This window comes from Syngnathus acus, chromosome 2 (assembly GCF_901709675.1).
Source record: "Syngnathus acus chromosome 2, fSynAcu1.2, whole genome shotgun sequence".
Taxonomy (NCBI): Eukaryota; Metazoa; Chordata; class Actinopteri; order Syngnathiformes; family Syngnathidae; genus Syngnathus; species Syngnathus acus.
In genome coordinates this window covers 4,982,212-5,000,471 of record NC_051088.1, presented here as the reverse complement: position 1 = coordinate 5,000,471, position 18,260 = coordinate 4,982,212, and the positions used below count along the sequence as shown (strand labels likewise).

Here is an 18,260-nt window from a genome sequence, read left to right as displayed (position 1 = left end):
GTCATAGACCAAAAAACCTACCACTATTCATAAAGGAGCAGTGAATGAAGCCTCAAGTGAACTCCAGCAGACGCCATGACCAGCACATTAGTTAAGTAGCTTTCCATCCCATAGGGAGACATGATAAATTACACTATTACGGCTTTTCTCCAGTTTCTCCTTCTTGCAATTCAAAGATATCGAGTACAAGGCTATTGCGTTTGAGATCCTTTAGAAACAATTTCTTGCTGACCTTAGAAAGCTGATTCTTACCCGTTTTAAAATTGCTTTAAGAGCTTCTTATGAGAAAACCCACAGCCCAAAAAGATTGGAGTTCCACTTACATTGTCTGATTTCACTTTCATTATAAACTCATGTGACTGTAACACCAAATTATCCATTCATCCTCTCATCCAGCGTCAAAAGATTTCCACTATCATCCACTGTGATTTAATCCAGTGACATTATATTAAAAAATAAGGTTGCCAGTCAGTGAAAAGGGATTTTGAATTTGAGTTAGGTTTATTTTCATTATTTTAACACAGATGAGTTTCATAACTTCATTCCTCAAATAGATGTTCGCTCATTTTATAGTTGTGGGTGTCACACTTAACCATGCAATTTAGCCCAGTTTTGTGGCTTATTATTGAATGATTGATTGAAGCAAACTCAAATTTGCAATGCCATTACATGTCATTAAATAGAATTACACTTGTTAGCCCGTCGTCATGGAACCGGTTCCTAACCTAGAGTTTCAGCGTCACCTCTTATTGTATCCCGTGTACAGTAAAATTTGCACTATAAGGTGCAACCTTTTCCCCAGCTTTAACCACTTCTGCCTATAGATTTCTACGTGCCTTTTCCACCACCCCATCAGTGTCTCATTCTGGCCTTTTTCTTTAGTCACCAAAATTGTTTAAATCAGATTCTCTCGGACTGAAGTATTTGGATTGGTAAATATTTGCATATTTTTGTGCAGATTTTTGTGTATATTTTGTTAACCTGTGCTGTTTCAACCTTTTATTTCCTTCAATCTGATTCATGCTCTTTTTCCCCTATATTTGTGTATTCAGCTCTCTCTTGAATGTGCAATATTTAGTTTGGCAGATCCCAAATCTCTCCAAATGAGAGGTAAAGTGGTATTGCTTCAAACTGTTTATATGTCATAAATGTTCATTCAAAGTACTTTCAACACAGCCTCACTGCCATGGTAACTACCCTCATCTAAGCCGGCTATCTTAATGACGATTTAGACAACATAGACAGCGACTGGAAATCATTGCCAATGCGGTCGTCTTTAACCATCAAGACTGTTACTCTAGCATAAACATGTCACAAACAGTTACGAATAAAACATCCAACAATACTCGCAGCAATCTCTACAAAACAGAACTGCAACATTTTCTCATCTAAGAAAGTGAGTTTTGTGGGACAAAGACCTTCTGTGTTTAGCACAGCCATGCATTATTAGCATATTGTTTGTGTAGACCCTGAAGCAAGTCACCAGCTGTCAGGCGTGTTGCTGTGCATCCTGCCATGGTGAGCACGCATTCGCACTCACCTGTGTGCAAAGCCGCACCTTGACTTGGCTCCGCCTTTGTTTGTGTGTCTCGGTGAGAGTGTTTGAGCAACATGGGGAAATTGTGACAGCCCCACTGATCTCAGTCTACTGTTTGAATGGCGAAGGAGGAGCCCCGTACATAAACGGTCGGAGTCGCCTTTCACAGGTACACTAAGAGGGAACACCGCAGCAGCAGCACCTGGGTACTGGATATTTGCTGGAGTCGATGCAAATCTAGGCACTTGTGAGCTGAGTGTCGGCTGTTAAGGAAGTTTTGTGAATTGTCAAAGGCTTTGGCAGACTACTGACTGATCCTGGAATCCTTTGGAGAAGACCCCTCTCAGAAGGGGATGAAGTCAGACAGGGAGCAGACCAAGTGTGGTGAGTGCAAATAAATGCTTCAGGCCTTTTTTTTGTAAGGGTTTGAAATGGGAATGCAGCAGTGGGTCATTATTTTCCAGAAGGGAGGATCCTCACCTGCTTTTTTGCATGTTGAATAAAATGAATAACTTTATCTGATGGTGAGTCCTCCCATCCAGTCACCTGTTTAACGGTCGAGCCGTTGGGAGACTTTAACCTGCCTGTACTTCAGTGGAGATTTTTGTTTTCTTTCCCAGTCTGAACTCTGTTCCGACCTTTAACCTACGAATTCAAATGACTGAACAGCAGACAAGAGTGGAGTTTTGCATTAGCGGTGAAGGTTTTCGGCGAGGTCACTCTCGAATTGTGTAAAATGAAGTTTGTCCTCGATCTCTGTTTTGCTGTTGCTTCACTCTGTAAAAGGTCAATGTGTCTACTGTAAACACACTCATAGAGGTTTGTCGTGATTGTACATTTGCATTCCAACAACAGTTTTATATCTTATTCATTCCAACTAATTACGTTTGATATTAGTTTCCGCGCTGGACAAAAATATACGTACATACGTACAGAGGACGGAAACCCTGCTTGTCACGCTAACTGTATGAAAGTGTTTCAAGCCACATAACACTGATGTGTCAAATTGGACAAAGCAGTCTATTTTTCATCAAGCTTAAGTGAAGGTTTGGTTGTGATAATAGGTGATTTTTGCAGCAAAATAAACACCTGGAAGCTACGTAGTGCTTTCTTTGTGTAAAAACTTCAAGTGTTGCAAGTGATGACCTTTTCTTCTCGGATTTCTGTGATAGCGTCTGTGAATCCTGCTGAAGTCGCTGTTTGGCTATTTGGCTTTGCAAAGTAGACCTGGACAACATTCAAGATTTGGTCATTAAAGCCGAAGCATTGTGTTGAATAATTTGTAGATTGATGTTTGATCTTTGAGTACGAGCCAACTCTAAGACAAGACTCTTTTTTTGCCCCCTGTCTGATACTTGCACTGACACTGAGAAAGAAGCAACGATGTCAGCATTGTCGTGTTTAAAGCTGAGTGAGCTTGTCGTGTAATTGCCTTCTTTTTTTCGTAGCCTGCTGCAGGTGATGGCAGCAGGAAGCTCCCTCGGCCTTGCATGTTGGTTACTTCCATCACACCGTGGCTTGCTTAATTAGATTTGGAAGTAAGATCACCACTGGTCAAGGAACTCACATTTATCTCGAGTCAGGGCACTTTCACCCTTCAACCTGCTACAACCTTAATTTACTAAGCACGTTTGTTTTCCAACTTCTCTCTGCGACACAGCATTTGCGTAGTACCAAACATTATTCAAAGAACGAAACTAAAAGTATCCTCACTTGTGTGCTGGTGTGCTGTTGATTGGTATGTTTTCCACATAACTCATAAATTTAACAACCAGCAGCCATTTGTTTATTGGTGCTCTTGGCAAAGCTTGCAGCGCCGCATAGCAGAATCCTGTTTACATTCTTGTGACCCCCTTAGTGATGTCACGTGGTTTCTTGTGACACATTAGTACGCTTGGAATTTTTTGGTTGAACACCAAGCAAACCAGAGGGGATGTGCACATTGTTTACAAAAACTCATCCACCGCTATGTCATTTTGAAAACAGTGAAATAATTTTATAAGTCTATGGATGTGAGGATGTTTTGGTGCCTTAGCATGTTTAGTTGGATTCAGAAACATTTTCTTTATGAACAAAACTTTAAAACAAATTTTCTTGGACTGGTAGTTATTTTTCGACGTTGATGCACTCATTTTGCCTCACATCATAAAATTATTCTTATTTCTATAATTCCACAACCACACCTCTATTTCATATTCAAACACACCATTTTGGATTTTTTAGCAACACAATTACCATTCTGTTTTTTGTTGTTGTTGTTTGTTTTGGCATTGTGTGCCCTCTTACTCCACCATTATCCTCGGCTGCAAAGTTTATTTCTGAACAATGCAGTAGACAAACAGGGACACCTGCACTGTCAGAAAGATATGAACGTCTTAGTTCCCCGTGTAAATGAATATATTTGCACACATAATAGGATTAATCTGTCAGAAGAGAACCGCTTTCTTTGCTATGTTTCGAGTCTCACTGCAAGAATGTCTTGTAGCAAAATGGACAGTATTGTTTTTTCTTTGTTCTGTATGTTCTGCTTTATTTCAATGGATGGATGGATGGATGGATGGATGGATGGATGGATGGATGGATGGATGGATGGATGGAAGTTGAATGGAAATCATGTTCGTACAGCAGCACAACTCCTGTCCCAGATACTATGACACATCATGTCTGGTAAGATAAACTAAACCCGTAGAAACTATTTTCCAACATTATGATGAATTTCATTAATTGCCCAAAAATGTTAGCTAGGCACATCGAGAGGAACCATTCTTCAATTGTCTTCTTTTGCTTACTTTGTACCATAACACATGGCTTGCATGAGATCATGAAGGTGGCTAAATGGCAGCCTGCAACTCCATTGCCACACGTTTCTGTCGTTGTGTTTTCAAGAGTCCAAGCGACCAGTGCCTTCATCACAAACAACAACTCTACCCCCATGTCATCACTGCAACATCCATCCAGTTTCTTGGAAACGCTGCTTAATCTCACAAAAGCAAATGTTATCAAAGGATTACTTTTAATCCACAGTGCAGACTCGTTCTGAGCCTTCAAAGAATTGTCCCTTGGGCGAAAACAACTGGCAATCATTGACTCATTGTAAAGTAATTTTAGATTATTTTTTTCACAAAGAATTTCTCCAAGAACAAATTATATTCGGAATGCATATTTAAATGGATCTATCCAATATAAACGACCTTGTTTGAACACGAGAAATAAACATGTTGCAAAAAGGTGATAAAACCTTAGCAAACATAACGAAATTACACTTGCTCGACCAAAGTCTTCACGGTCAAAAACGATTACCGCCTGTACAACCCAGGACAAATTGAGGCCTGACCATCATGTTTGAACCGGCACTCGAGTTGACTGCGAGCCAGCATGAAGCGGATATACCCGATTCTTCCTTTTTCTTTAGATCTTCTAAATTGTGAATACATTTCCACATTATCTCTCTTCAGAAATGTGAGTTGTAGATATCATAAATGATAGCATCGGCAGCCACAAGGCTAACACGCAGAGATTGTTGTGGAATGTGAAGATTACGGCCTATCTTTCGCTCTGATCACTTGTCTGCTCGCAGTCAACTCGAGTGCCGCTTTAACCCCGCTCTCTCGAGTTCAGTTGTCGTTGATGCAAGGACTCCGAGCATGAAATAGTCTCGCTTTGAGGCTTCTGGATGTCAAATGGTGGAATGGAAACTCCTTGATCTACGCAGTGACTGATGAGAGCGAAGCAAGTCGTGTACCGATCAACATTGTTTGTTAAAGGCATTTGATGTGAAGTGTTGTGTTCTGCTAAATTTGTTTATACGGGGGCGGTGGGGAGTAACAGCGTAAAATAACTGTTCTTTCAATGACATTCTTATCATTAAAGTAAAAATGAGCAAAGTGTTCCTCCTGTTTATCTTTTCATGTTTAAACATTGGAATATTTATATTCAACTGCAGACTAATATTGTCATCTACCGCAGGTATTTTTTCTTCAACTAAAGGCAAAGAATATGAAAGTTGCCCTGCAATTTTTTCGGATGCAGCCATTTAAAGAAAATTTGAACGCTTTACCTCGTGATGAGGAGGAAACATTTTGTCGTTGTGGCAGCACATTGGATGAACGGTTAGGGCACCTGCCTCACAATCCTGCAGTCCGGGTTTCGAATCTGATCCCTGGCCTTACCGTATCTCTCAGTACTCTGGCTTCTCCCCATGCATGATGCATGCATCATCTGACGAGTGGGAAATGTCAACATGGTTGACTGGCCACCAGTGCAGGGTGTACCCCCACCACTTGCCCAAAATGAGGCAGAATAGCCTTTCACTTTAGTGGTTGTTACCATTCTGGGTAGAAGGATATTCTTCTAAATTATTGCATCTCTGTTTAATAGTGGATTTGAATAAGTCCAAATCTCATTTCAGTGATATATTCTAGCAATAGCCTCGAATATGTAATGAAAAAGCATAAACGTGTTTAAAAGCAGGCACAGACCACAGACACTTGATTCCTCTTCCCCTCATCTATAAATAGCAATTCACTACTAATTCAATACTCTTTTTGTTTTTTCATTGTCCTCGCCCGTAATACAAAATATTACCGTTTGATTTTTGTGATTGAGTGCCCTGCGGGAAGGTTTTTTTTTTTCCTTCCATCCTTTCTCATTTTCATCAACTGTGACCCTTTCATTCCCTCCAGCGACACAGGGAAGATTGTTCGGCTCATGAGAATTGACTCGCTAATCCTGCTCCAAGCACCCACAGACCAACTCTGAAAGCTCCCTTCATCACTCACACCTGCTATCGTCATGAGCCGCTGATGAATTTGCTATCAGCGGCTTGCAGTTTTTAGAGTTAACATAGTTTACAAATCTACTTTATGTTTTTTATAGCGGTCAAAATTCAGGCAGCTTTACTCATGGATTATTTCAACATTCTACTCTATTTAGTTACAATCTCTGCTACTTGGAAAACTCCAATGATACAATAAGAGAGTGGAACTTGAAATATTTGAATGCTTCTCAAGTTCTACTATTCGTAACAATATGCCTCAACGGACTCGCAAGTCTCCCGAGACTGAAATGCCGTCACGCAAGATGTCACACAAGACTGCGGAGTACCTAACCAAAGCCTCAGTCGAGAGAGCCTCAAAAGCTGCAGTTGATTATTTATTTTTGGGATTGTTTTTGTGCCAAGCCTCACCTAGAGAAAATATGATCATTATTAGATACCCAAGCCACCACTTGCTTTGTTTCTTCTCAAAGTTGAGGCCGTGTGTGTTGTTGTTGTGTTTGTGTTACTGTGGTTCATTCGCTTCTTTTTACGCTTGTTAAAAAAAATTGAGCTGTCAAAGATGTAGCTGCAGGGCCTTTGCATGACACTCTCATCAGTGATTGTCAAAGTGAATCTTTTGTTTTAATATTGCAGTGACTAACTACAGTGATTAATTTCTGGTAGTTTTTTTCTTGCAATGTACTTGATTTTTGTCGTTGCCATGGGACTGCTAAATGTCCTAATTTTGGTGTCTAAAATACTGAGTCGATCTTCATGTTTGGACACCTTTAATATACTTCAGCATTTGAAATTGAACTTGAATTCATATGGAAAAATGCAATTAATATTGAATGTATGAATTGATTAAGACTAAATCCGTGGAATTTCTTTGCTTCATTGGGCAAAATGAAGAGAGGGATTGGCCCATGTCAGAGGTGATTCGTTAGCCCGGGGGCTTGCTTCCCGGTAAGATCTTTGGAATAATGTCTCAACACTTGTCACTGCATCATTGGAGTTTGCATGATGAAGTGCTGGCTTAGTTACATTTGTTCTGCCACAGTTATTTTCAGTTCAGAGAGTAGTATCTTTTAGAATGACACACAGATGCGAGTTCCATTTAAACTATTTCCATTTCAACTGATTTATAGTTTTCGTTATAAGGACACACTTGGCATTAGTGAGAAATGTATTTCTCCCAAGTGCAACACAACAGATGGGACATTACTGAATGTCAGGAAAAATATCATTGCTGTTTCCCCCCCCCAATATATGGTACAGTGATATATCACCATTTAATCTGCTCCACTGAGAAAACCTTTGAAATTGGCACGAGATAGAAGTTGTCATAGTTGGTAAGTGTTGATGGGATCCATTGTTGCCTTGAGAATACACATTGTTACCACAATGGTGCATTCAAGGAAATTCAGATTCAGTGAACCCCCACTATTCCTGGGAGCTGAGCCCTGCCAAGATTGCCGATTAAAAAATCTAATTGTGCCTACCAGATGGAAGTTGAGCATCTTAAACATAAATGACTATTAGTGAGATAAACTATCAGTAACTGTGTTGGGAGAGAAATATGAATATACGTTCACTTTTGACAAGCACCAGGTTCAAAACGTGCATTCAAGGGCCACCCCAAAACAGGAAATCTCTAATACAGATCATCAGTGAATTAAACCTAACGGCAACACCATGATTCTACCAGATGGCACCAGAGTTTAATTACTTTGGCCTGAGCCCAAAAACAGCAAACAGCCAAGATTTTCAGTGAACAACAGGGGATCGGTTCCAAATAACTCTGTTAAAACGTTAAATCGCTGATTCCGAAACGGCAACATGCAGGGGTCACATTATTGTTTTCCCTCGTGTATCCTGTGCCAAAAACAGTGGATGACTCAAAGTCAAACTGGCAGTGAAGTTTTTTCCGGCAGTCCCAAATAATTACAGTCTGTATTTCTTTTATTTTATGCTGAGGATACAGTGTTATGACATTAATCTTTTCCGTATTAATTATATTTGCATCAGATGTGTGCCATTAGATGTGCATGCCCTGTATGGAGGCGCTTTTGTTGGGGTGAGTATGTTGCCATTTAACTGTAGTCATCGTCTTAACAATGTGCAATGTAGCGTATTGTATTAATTAAGGCTACACAATCATAATGAGCCCAAACTACATTCAAGTAATCCATAGAGGCTCCATGTTAGTGTCGCTGTTCCATCATGTCACGGCAGTTCATGTATTCACACTTTCTGCACACACTGCGTGTAGTTACGACAATGCCCCCACTGCAGATCTCACACAAAATCACACACATATACACGCTGTGTCATTCACTATCAGCTTTTGCCCTCCAATCTCAAATCAGCCAAGTCCAATTTCATATGCCTCGTGGCCACTGGCCTCTGTGACAAACTGTTGGATGTGTTTTTTCTTTTAGCTTTGCTTTCCAATTTGTGCTTTTTTGTGTTAATGGGGGGGAGGTGAGTCTGAGTCTGACGGATCGAGAAGCTCCATTTATGTATTGTCTAAAAGCAACTTTCTCTGTTAAGCACCACAGCAAAGCCAATGTCATTACTGTTTGAAAAGAAAACCATCATTGCATGTGTCCTGCTGTTTTCCTTATGCTTTATTCTGACTAGATGCACCAACATTTTGAGTTGAAATGTGATATTTTCTGGCAACACATGAATAATGATCATTACCTGTTAATTGATTGGCCATTAAAAATTTGGAGAAAAAAAAAAGCTCTCAAAATCTACGTCCATGCGACAAAGACTCTCTTATTGCTAGGCTAAACTTAGCTCCTCCCCAACAGACAAACACTGTTGACCTTGGTCAGTTCTATATAGTTGTTTGGTACCAGTGTACTACTTTTGTCAATCACAGCACTCCAGCACCATCTTTTGGCATCGTGGGTGTTTTTCAGAAAGCCGTTTCAGAAAGGGCACCAAAAGAGATAATTCTTTTAATAGTTGAGAATAGCCTCTTCAGAAAAAAACAAACACAAAATAGGTTAATTTGTGAATACCAAAGAAGGCAAGTGTTAAAAATACATGCCTTCAAATTGCTCTCTGCAGTTAAACTTACTATATATCACCAGAAACTATTTCAGGGACTGTGAAAGGTGAAGTCAGAAAGACGATGAATTCAAGATGAATTGCAAGATATTATTCTTAAAAACTGTATGAAGATGAGTCACTTTTATGTTTCCAAAAAGGTTCCATAGTGTTCTCACATATTTGATGTCAGGAGAGAAGATGACAGATTTTGTTCCGCAAGAGATGCGCTGATATTTTGGAACCACTTTTTTCAAACCGGTTTCTGCAGCTGCAAAGCAGTCCCACAAAGGCTGTCTTATTATTTAAGGGGGCAGTTCAATTTATTTTCCCTAAACCATACAAGTAGGAAATGACAGCAATTCCATTTAGTATAATGCGTGCAGGTCTGCATTGTTGCTGTTGACTGAAGCAGTCGTTAACATGAATGACCAACGATGGAGGTTCAATTTACTGTTTTAGTGAGCCATAATCACAATAGAGCCGAGCCTGTTTAGGACAGTCAGATGGAATGGAGGCGTAGATGGATGACAGTGGGTTCACATATTTGTTTGCTGATACATGCACAAACAAAGGTCAGATACCATTAGCCTCCATTTGGGCCATTTGTTGCTTGATAATCTTTTTTTTTTCAAAGTTAACATTGCCAATTTTAGCAGTGGTGACTTTTAGATTGCCCTCAATTTTGTATTTATTTGTTTACTTATTTTGTGGTCAGCATCAGGAATGAAAACATTTTTTTTTATTCAATAATCTGTTTGACAGTGAAGCATTTACCTTTGATACATTTACCTATCGGCAATATCGGCTTTACTATGTACTTGCATTTGTACCTTCTGTTTGCAGAAGCACAATTATCTGACATTGAAACTAAAACCAAAAACAATATGCTACATGTTAGGGTGCCTAAAAAAATAACAAACAAAACATGCTGATTTTTGTGCTGTTGTGAGCCACAGTGAAATTGGCAACTGCAGCAGGGTGGATGCTGCATGGGCTTGTGTACACCTGCAGGGGGATGCACACATCAGTGGGCACCCACTCAGAATGTCATTTGTAATTCGCAGCTTCAGTGCATGTGTCTTTGCCAACCCGGAGGCCATTTGGAAAAATAGGTGGCTGTCCACTGGTTCCAACCCACTGAGACTTCAGTCTGACTTATCAAGAGAGCTCACATCACACTAATACCGTATTTTCTGGACTGTAAGTCGCAGTTTTTTTTCATAGTTTGGCCGGGGGTGCGACTTATACTCAGAAGTGACTTATCTGTGAAATTATTAACACATTATATCATTTCACATGTTATTTTCACACTAAACCGCACGAGAGCACTCTAGGCCTGTGGAATAATTGGAAGTGCAACTGACGATGAGTCTGAGGTAAGCGACACAGAAGAGGAAGTGCCGCATCTTCTACTTCCAGGGTTAGCACAGTTGTTTATAACTGTGCTGCTATTTCTATTTGTTGTTGTCAGTGATTTAATGTAGCTACATCGAGTACAGGTGTCTTATACTAGCGCACGTCTCAGTCACGCACGTCATTAAAAAAAATCCAAGCAGCCTATTGACGCTTCACCTTCCTTCCTATGTGTGTGTTGTTGTAGTTCTACTTCGTGAGGAGGTGGCCCAACTGCAGGAAGAAGTGCACCTGCTGCGCCAGATGAAGGATATGTTGAGTAAGGACCTGGAGGAGAGCCAAGGAGGATGTTCGGCCGAGGTGCTTTCTGCCACCGAGCTCCGCGTGCAGCTGGCCCAAAAGGAGCAGGAGCTGGACCGAGCCAAAGAGGCTTTGCAAGGTCAGAACTTTAGCCGGGCAACAAATAGCTATGTGTGTTCTTTAATACGCAACAAAGTCACCCGTATGACCTGCTGTGATTGTATTTTTGCAATAATTAAATATAAAGAGTCAGGCCCCTTTTCCTTCCTTGAACTTGTCCGAGAGGTATCAGTTACAGTACTATATGTTTATTATTGTGGTTGCAATCCCCATTTACATACTACATTCAAGTTCCATTCTCAAAAGAGAATGTGCCCACAGGTCCTCCAGTCTTTGTTTATGGGCCGACCGGAAAGCAGGGCATTATTTTCGTGTCACCATAATGATAATGAGATGTGTTAGCGGCTGCATATAAGATGTATCATGGACCACCAGTCAGTGTTTGGGCCTGTGGGATGCTGCTGCAGTTCAATGAGGCACATTTGCTATAGTTTCATATTTTCTTCAAGCTTGAAATCAATTATTTTTAGTGAGGCTGGAATCACTCAAACTACCGGTATGCACAACTGAACTCTAAACTACTGAAACACGTGTATCTTTTGGAACTCTTTATTTGAGAGTTGATTCAAAATTTTATCATACTAAATCTTTCTACTGGGAAGGAATGTATCAAGAAAAAAAGACCGAGCCCAGCATGTAGTGATAGTAAGCAGCTGCTAATAAAAGCTTCAAGAAGGGGAATTTGGGTTGGCTCACAAGTTTGGGAAATATCAAGCAGGGGATGTGCTGCTTTACCATTAAGACAGCGTGTGAAAGTAAAAAACAGGAAATTGTCAGCTATACTGTTTGTTGGGGGTAAGGTCAAAAAAGCAAGTGATTAACTGGGTAAGTTGGGTATTTTGCTTTATTTGAAAAAGAGAAACGGTATGAACGGGTCTAAATGTGAGAATGTTATCAGACTAAAGTTGTATTTTTCGTGTAATGTATCCATCAGGTAACATTATGAGTACGTGTATTTTTTTTTGAAGTAATGATTTGAACAGTGCGTGGGCTATTACTGCCCCTACCCTGTTCCCTATTTCAGTGGACTGCATGTTCTCGTTGGATGTAAAATTAATCAGAATTTACACAAATGTAAAGAGGAAGTGGCTGCAACGGCTATTTTTCACCATTCAAAATACATTCACGTACTAACACACGAACAAACCTCAGTCAAGTTTTTTTTATTTTTTCTCTGCATTATGTGTGCAATAATGTAAACAATTAGATCTGGTGATTCGTTGTAAAGGCAAAAAAATAATGACTCAAAGTGAGTCTGCATTTGACCATCAACTTGGTATTTTGGTACCTAGGTATTTTTAAAACAATTTTTCAGTTGTTTATTTTACAGACATGGTTATGGGCAATTGCCGACTGGCTACGTTTCTTCTTTTCTTTACCTGGATGGCTCCATCAAGGCAGTTTTTGTACAACCCTTGTGATCCCACTCAGCTAACATTACATTCCGTACAGTAAAGGAAAATACATATCAAAGTGATCAGCAAGGCCAGCAGCTCCTCTCTCTCCTGATAAAACACAACTGCTAGTCCGTGGCTGATGAAACAAGACTGAGGCTGAATCAGTAAATATGGGCATTGTTTCATGGCAGGCAGGATTTAAATTTAAAATGCTGGCAATTGGTAAAAGTATAATATTGACATCACTTCTCAAACAAATTTGTGAAATACTGGGACTGTGAACCGCAGAACCCGCAATGGAGGGATTTCACTCTACTTGCATAAAACAAATAGTTTCTTTATTACCTTGAGACAAATACTGCAGTATCAACTGGTGAAAGAAGCTGTGGCTCTCCTTAATCGTGTTCTTAGACTTGGACATAACTCATGCATTATTATCTCTCGAAACAACCTCACCAAAAAGGATTTTTGATTGTAATTTAAGATAGAATTGGGAGTCGTGCGAGCTTAAAGCTGTTGTGTCAACAGGAAAACGTAGAGCTAAGCCTTTATCAACGCTCTGAAGTGTCCATATTTCCTGTTTGGCAGCCAGTGATATACAGTACTGTATCCCTTCCTGTGTGGGCAGTCGAAGCTGTTCAGGAGCAAAGTACCATGAAAGCGACCAGCACACAAAGGCTTTTAACACATTGCAGTAACGGATGTTCCCATTAAACACAAGGGTTTTGGCAGCAGAAAGTATAGGCCAGTTTGGAACGAGATTAGGGAAGAGGACTGAGGTAGTTATTTTGTATTAGGCATCTACGTGGTCTAAAAAACTTTGCTTCCTCTTAGATTTCCTTTTGCCACTCATGTCATATGCCTCATCTGGTGGTTGTTATTGTATCCTCAGAAAATGGAAAAGCAGTGCACCTCTAGGCCACATATGTGCCGAGCAGTACAATTTCCACTGCTTTAGATTAGGTAAACCCTGATCACGCAGTCCACTTATTTTCCTTGATAAACATCTTTTTTTTTTCTTTTTAATGTATGTTTTGGTCTTTTTTTCTGGCTGCTAAATGAAGGATCACAATTACCTCTTTTTAGCCATAGCCAGCTGTATAGTTGTCGTCTTCACAATCTTTTTCAGTCTCACATTCATCCATTGACTTCAAACCTTAAACCGTAATTTTGGAGAAGTGTACTTTGATGATCACTGCGGTATCCTGAAAGACCTTAGCGCTAAATTGGGCAATCCTGGAAACACTCCTGTCTTATTTTTGTTGCCTGGTATGAATAGTTCCCTCGGAGTCCATGAATCAGACAGAAGCAGACATTAGTTTAAATTGTACTTCAGAAACACCTCCTACTCCAACTGTGAAATATATGTGGCAGGTCGACACAAAGCCAAAGAGTACATGAAGGAGTGAATACGGCTGGCTGTCAACTAACCTTTTCCAACACAGTTTATCAGCACAACAAGATCCTCTTCATCATTTGTATTCCATAAACACTCAAATGTTGTCGACCTACTAACCATCAATGGTTTCTTTTACTGAGTCACAGTGGGCGTCTTGTCTTGTCAAACATCAGGCGGATGGCTGCTGCCCAACGGTCACAGGTGCAGGATATAAGACAGCCACAGTGTTTTTGGCTCATCTCAACAGCATCTTTGAGTTCACTGAGGCAGGTGCAACGAGGTTTCCTCTTTCTCTCTGCCGGTACAGGAGCTTTTTTAGTCTAAGAAACCTGTTGTGCAAACGCAGAGAAAGGGAGCAATGGGTTTTTGTGCAGGGAGGGAATGAAAAACAGTAATTGAGGTTGCATTTTAAACTGACTAGTTCTTTCCAATATTTTAACCATTATTTATGTCTTGCATCACTAGTAGAGCTAAAATTAATGTTAAACAGTCATAGGTCAAGGACAAACATCAAATTTGGTGCTGATGTATTGTATTGAATCTTAAGTCTTGACATCCCAAATATAGTGAACATACATTATTTTTGCCATTTATATAATTATCCTGCCCTTCAAATATGTTGAATATCCGAAGACAGTAAGCTCAACCACTTTCACTCATCAAGACTCTGAAGGCCAGGTTGAAGGTTGACTCCAGGTTTAATAACAAAGGAAAGGGTGAAACTGGGAGAATACAAACCACATTGTATAATCAGTCATATGAACCAAATCGACACGAAATCTCACTCTTTTATCCTATCGTCTAACATCACAGAAAACTATAATTTCAGAACTCAAAAGATCTATTTCGATCCATAATAACTTACAAAGATACATACATACCAACGATGCCTTGTATAACACAAAATGTAGGTAATTGTTTTGCCGAACTGCAGGAGAGAATAGAACAAGCAGCGTTCTCTTTCGACACTGTGCTGAAACATGCCCTTACTTCCTGATTCTAGTTACATATCTTAACACTGATCACAGACTACAAAGACATGAGAGACACGACAATAATTATGTTTATGGGCTTGAGTCATACTGATGTTTGCGCTCAAGAAATGAGGAATGAAGGTCAGTTGCAGCAGGCCAGAGTATGTGTAGGAATAAAAAGAAGGCCAGTGGGGGTGGCAAAGGTTTAAGTGCATGGGATCTATTGTTCAGAGCAATGGAGAGAGTGGAAGGGAGCATGGTAGTAACACCAACCATGTATGGTTTGGAGGTGGTATCAATGACTAAAAGACAGGAGAAAGGGTTGGAAACTTAAAGGTGTGAAGATTCACCTTGGCAATGATGGACAACCTCAGAAATAAGATCAGCACATACTGGATACCAAGCAAGAGAGCCCAGGTTTAAATGGTTTGGACATGTAGAGCAGGGACAGTGTATATATCAGTCGAAGCATGCTGAAAAATAGATACCAGGTAGGCAGCAAAGAGGACATATGCATAACTGGAGCTGTAACCGAAGATGCAGTGGACAGGGACATATAGAAAAGGATGAGTTGCTGCGGTGACCCCTGGGTAATACCAAAAGACCAAAAAAGGTCATTTCAAGTAGCCCCCACTAACATTAATCTTAATGTGTTTTTTATCTATCGTGAGAACGTTACAGACATTGTCCTTGTACGATATTCCCGGTCCCCGACCATTCTCCCCAGATGCAACTTCTGGAAGCGGAGCTGTTAAAAAGTTCGTTCACAGACACACAGATGGCTCGGAGCACAAACGAGGTAAACAAAGAAAGGCGCATCAAGAGGGAAACTGATGTGATCCTTCAAAGTACCCAACAGTCATGGGGCTTCTGTGCACAAATAATAGCCAAGTTCTGAGATGGATATGGAAAGTGTGAAAATGGAGCTTATCATATAAATGCGTAATAGAAGCTGTCAGCCAATGTCTGGAAAAATTTCAAGCTTGTGTCAAAGAGACAGGGAAGGGTCTTTGAGACATTTAAAGGCTGCGTGAATAAAATGTTTTATAACATTCTTTATTTGTGTCCCACAGAGGGAAAATATGACAATGAGACTAAAGAGCAGACTATACAAGTTGAGATGTGGAGATGTTTGCTTTTGTGAACATGCAGACATCGTATATATGTGTCTTTAATGGTCCTCGCTTGTGCAAATGCTTGAAAGCATCTTCTTAGCCATGCAAATGGATACAACCAGGCATACACAATTAAGTATCAAGAGCTCAAAGTGTTGAATCAATATTAAAATGTACCTGTGGATGGATGGATGGATGGATGGATGGATGGATGGATGGATGGATGGATGGATGGATGGATGGATGGATGGATGGATGGATGGATGGATGGATGGATGGATGGATGGATGGATGGATGGACGGACGGACGGATGGATGGATGGGCGTGTGGGCGTGCGGGCGTGCGAACCTATTTGTTGAGATACCCTGGGCGCAGCCATATTGCCTGAAAGAAAGGGGAGACAAAGGAGGACCGTGACACAGTGGCGTCTTGGCTCGGCCGCCTCCTCGATACATTGTGTCATTTTCTTGGTCAGATTCTGACAAATCTGAGTCTCTTTCTGAGTCATCTTCCTTCCTTCCCAAACTTGCATGGTTTTGAGAAGGCCTATTAAAGGTTGCCCACAAATCAATATAAAAATCGGTTTTCTGGTTTGAGACGTTCTGTTCAAATAACAGTGTTACTCATTAATCAGATTCAGAAACCATTGATGTATGAACACATACTTGTATCAATGTCTATAGAACTTGAAAATACACAGTGTAAATATTGCATCTAACGAGCCAGGTTTATCGTGTGTGAGAATGACCAATGATAGTCCTGGGAATTCGTAATGTTGCAGAGGTGCTCCTACAAATGTTTTCTCATGTAAAACCAGTGAGCCTGTGCTTGCACACAAAACAGTGCTAACCAGTGATCTCTCTCCCTTTCCTTTCTATCAGCCATGAAGTCAGACCGTAAGCGTCTTAAGGTGGAAAAGGCAGACCTGGTGAATCAGATGCAGCAACTTTATTCCACACTGGAGAGCCGAGAGGAGCAGCTCCGGGATTTTATTCGCAACTACGACCAGCACAGAAAAGTACAAGAATATATGCATCAGCATTTTTTTTTTTTATTTCAAAGAAACTTCAGCCTGATCCCCATTAAGCATAAAAACATGGATTCTTTTTCCTGTTTGTTTACACTGGCTTGGAGCAAATATTGAAAGACCGACAATTACACGACAATTTATTAAATGCAGAATAACACATTGATTTTAATCTCTTTAAAAGGCAAAAAATGGTGGATACACAGGTTAATTGTATCTTCTGCCATCTAGTGGAAGTGGAATTGTTCTGCATGTCACGACGTAGAGTATGGCATACAGATACATAGACAAACAGATATATTTGTTGTAAAGAAATCATAATTTTCATACCAATTATTTTGCGTAGCACCTTGGGATAGCTACTTGTCATCAGTATGTGTTTTTACCAGGGAATTGCACTTTTTTATTGTTTTGAGATGTACTCACTAACTTCAGTTTTTTGCTGTCCACCAGGAGAGCGAGGATGCGGTGAAAGCTCTTGCCAAAGAGAAAGACATGCTGGAGAGAGAGAAGTGGGACCTGCGGCGACAGACCAAGGAAGCCACCGAGCACACGGGAATGCTGCGAGCACAGCTGGACCTCAAGGAAAACCGCATCAAGGAGCTGGAGGCTGAACTGGCAATGGTGAGATGGAAAAGGGGAGGGGGTGAAAAAAAACCATTTCAATGCATGAATGACAAAGCACTCTATATTGGTGTCTTTATTCATCACTTTATTAATTAGCAGGCTTCTTCCTGCTTGACAAAGGATGACATAACATTATAGACATGTTAATGGGTTATTTATTGCAACAATTCCACAATCCCAGCTTTATCTGGATCTGCGCTCAATGCAATCTGCATTAAATTAGAATGTTGGTTGGTCTCTTCTCGACACGTGCTCCATTGCAAGAATATATGACAATAATCGTTTTTAAAGGTTGAATTAAATGCTAGAATGTTAATTTCAACTGTCAACTAGTTGGGATTGAATCAATATCACCAGTGCTATTTTCAGCCAAGTAATGAAATCATGTAATCGATTTTGCCTCACATGCTTCAAGAATTGAATTCTTAGTGACAATTAATCCCCTTATCAATTATGCCTGTTAGTTTCATTGATACCTCCCTAAAGTCAGGTTTATAGATTTTGTTTTATCATAATTAAAAAAAAAAACACCTCTTGACCATAACATTTTAGGTATATGCTAAATTAATCGTGAAGTCATTTAAATGTGCA

General features: G+C 40.2%; 1 protein-coding gene and 1 long non-coding RNA gene across 3 annotated transcripts in view; one reads left to right on the top strand and one right to left on the bottom strand.

Annotated features, from left to right (window-relative positions):
• Window positions 1–18,260, top strand: part of LOC119119654 (kazrin-like) — a 93,759-nt gene that overhangs the window by 71,054 nt on the left and 4,445 nt on the right. For both annotated transcript variants that reach the window (XM_037246142.1, XM_037246141.1), the window contains 3 exons: window positions 10,957–11,148; window positions 16,897–17,033; window positions 17,496–17,666. In XM_037246142.1, coding sequence (XP_037102037.1) covers window positions 10,957–11,148; window positions 16,897–17,033; window positions 17,496–17,666 — 500 coding nt within the window. The remainder of the gene's footprint in view (window positions 1–10,956; window positions 11,149–16,896; window positions 17,034–17,495; window positions 17,667–18,260) is intronic.
• Window positions 13,553–15,361, bottom strand: LOC119119657. Its single transcript, XR_005097373.1, has 2 exons — window positions 14,807–15,361; window positions 13,553–14,254 (listed from the first exon to the last, which is right to left on the bottom strand). It is a non-coding gene; the product is annotated as an uncharacterized LOC119119657 (long non-coding RNA).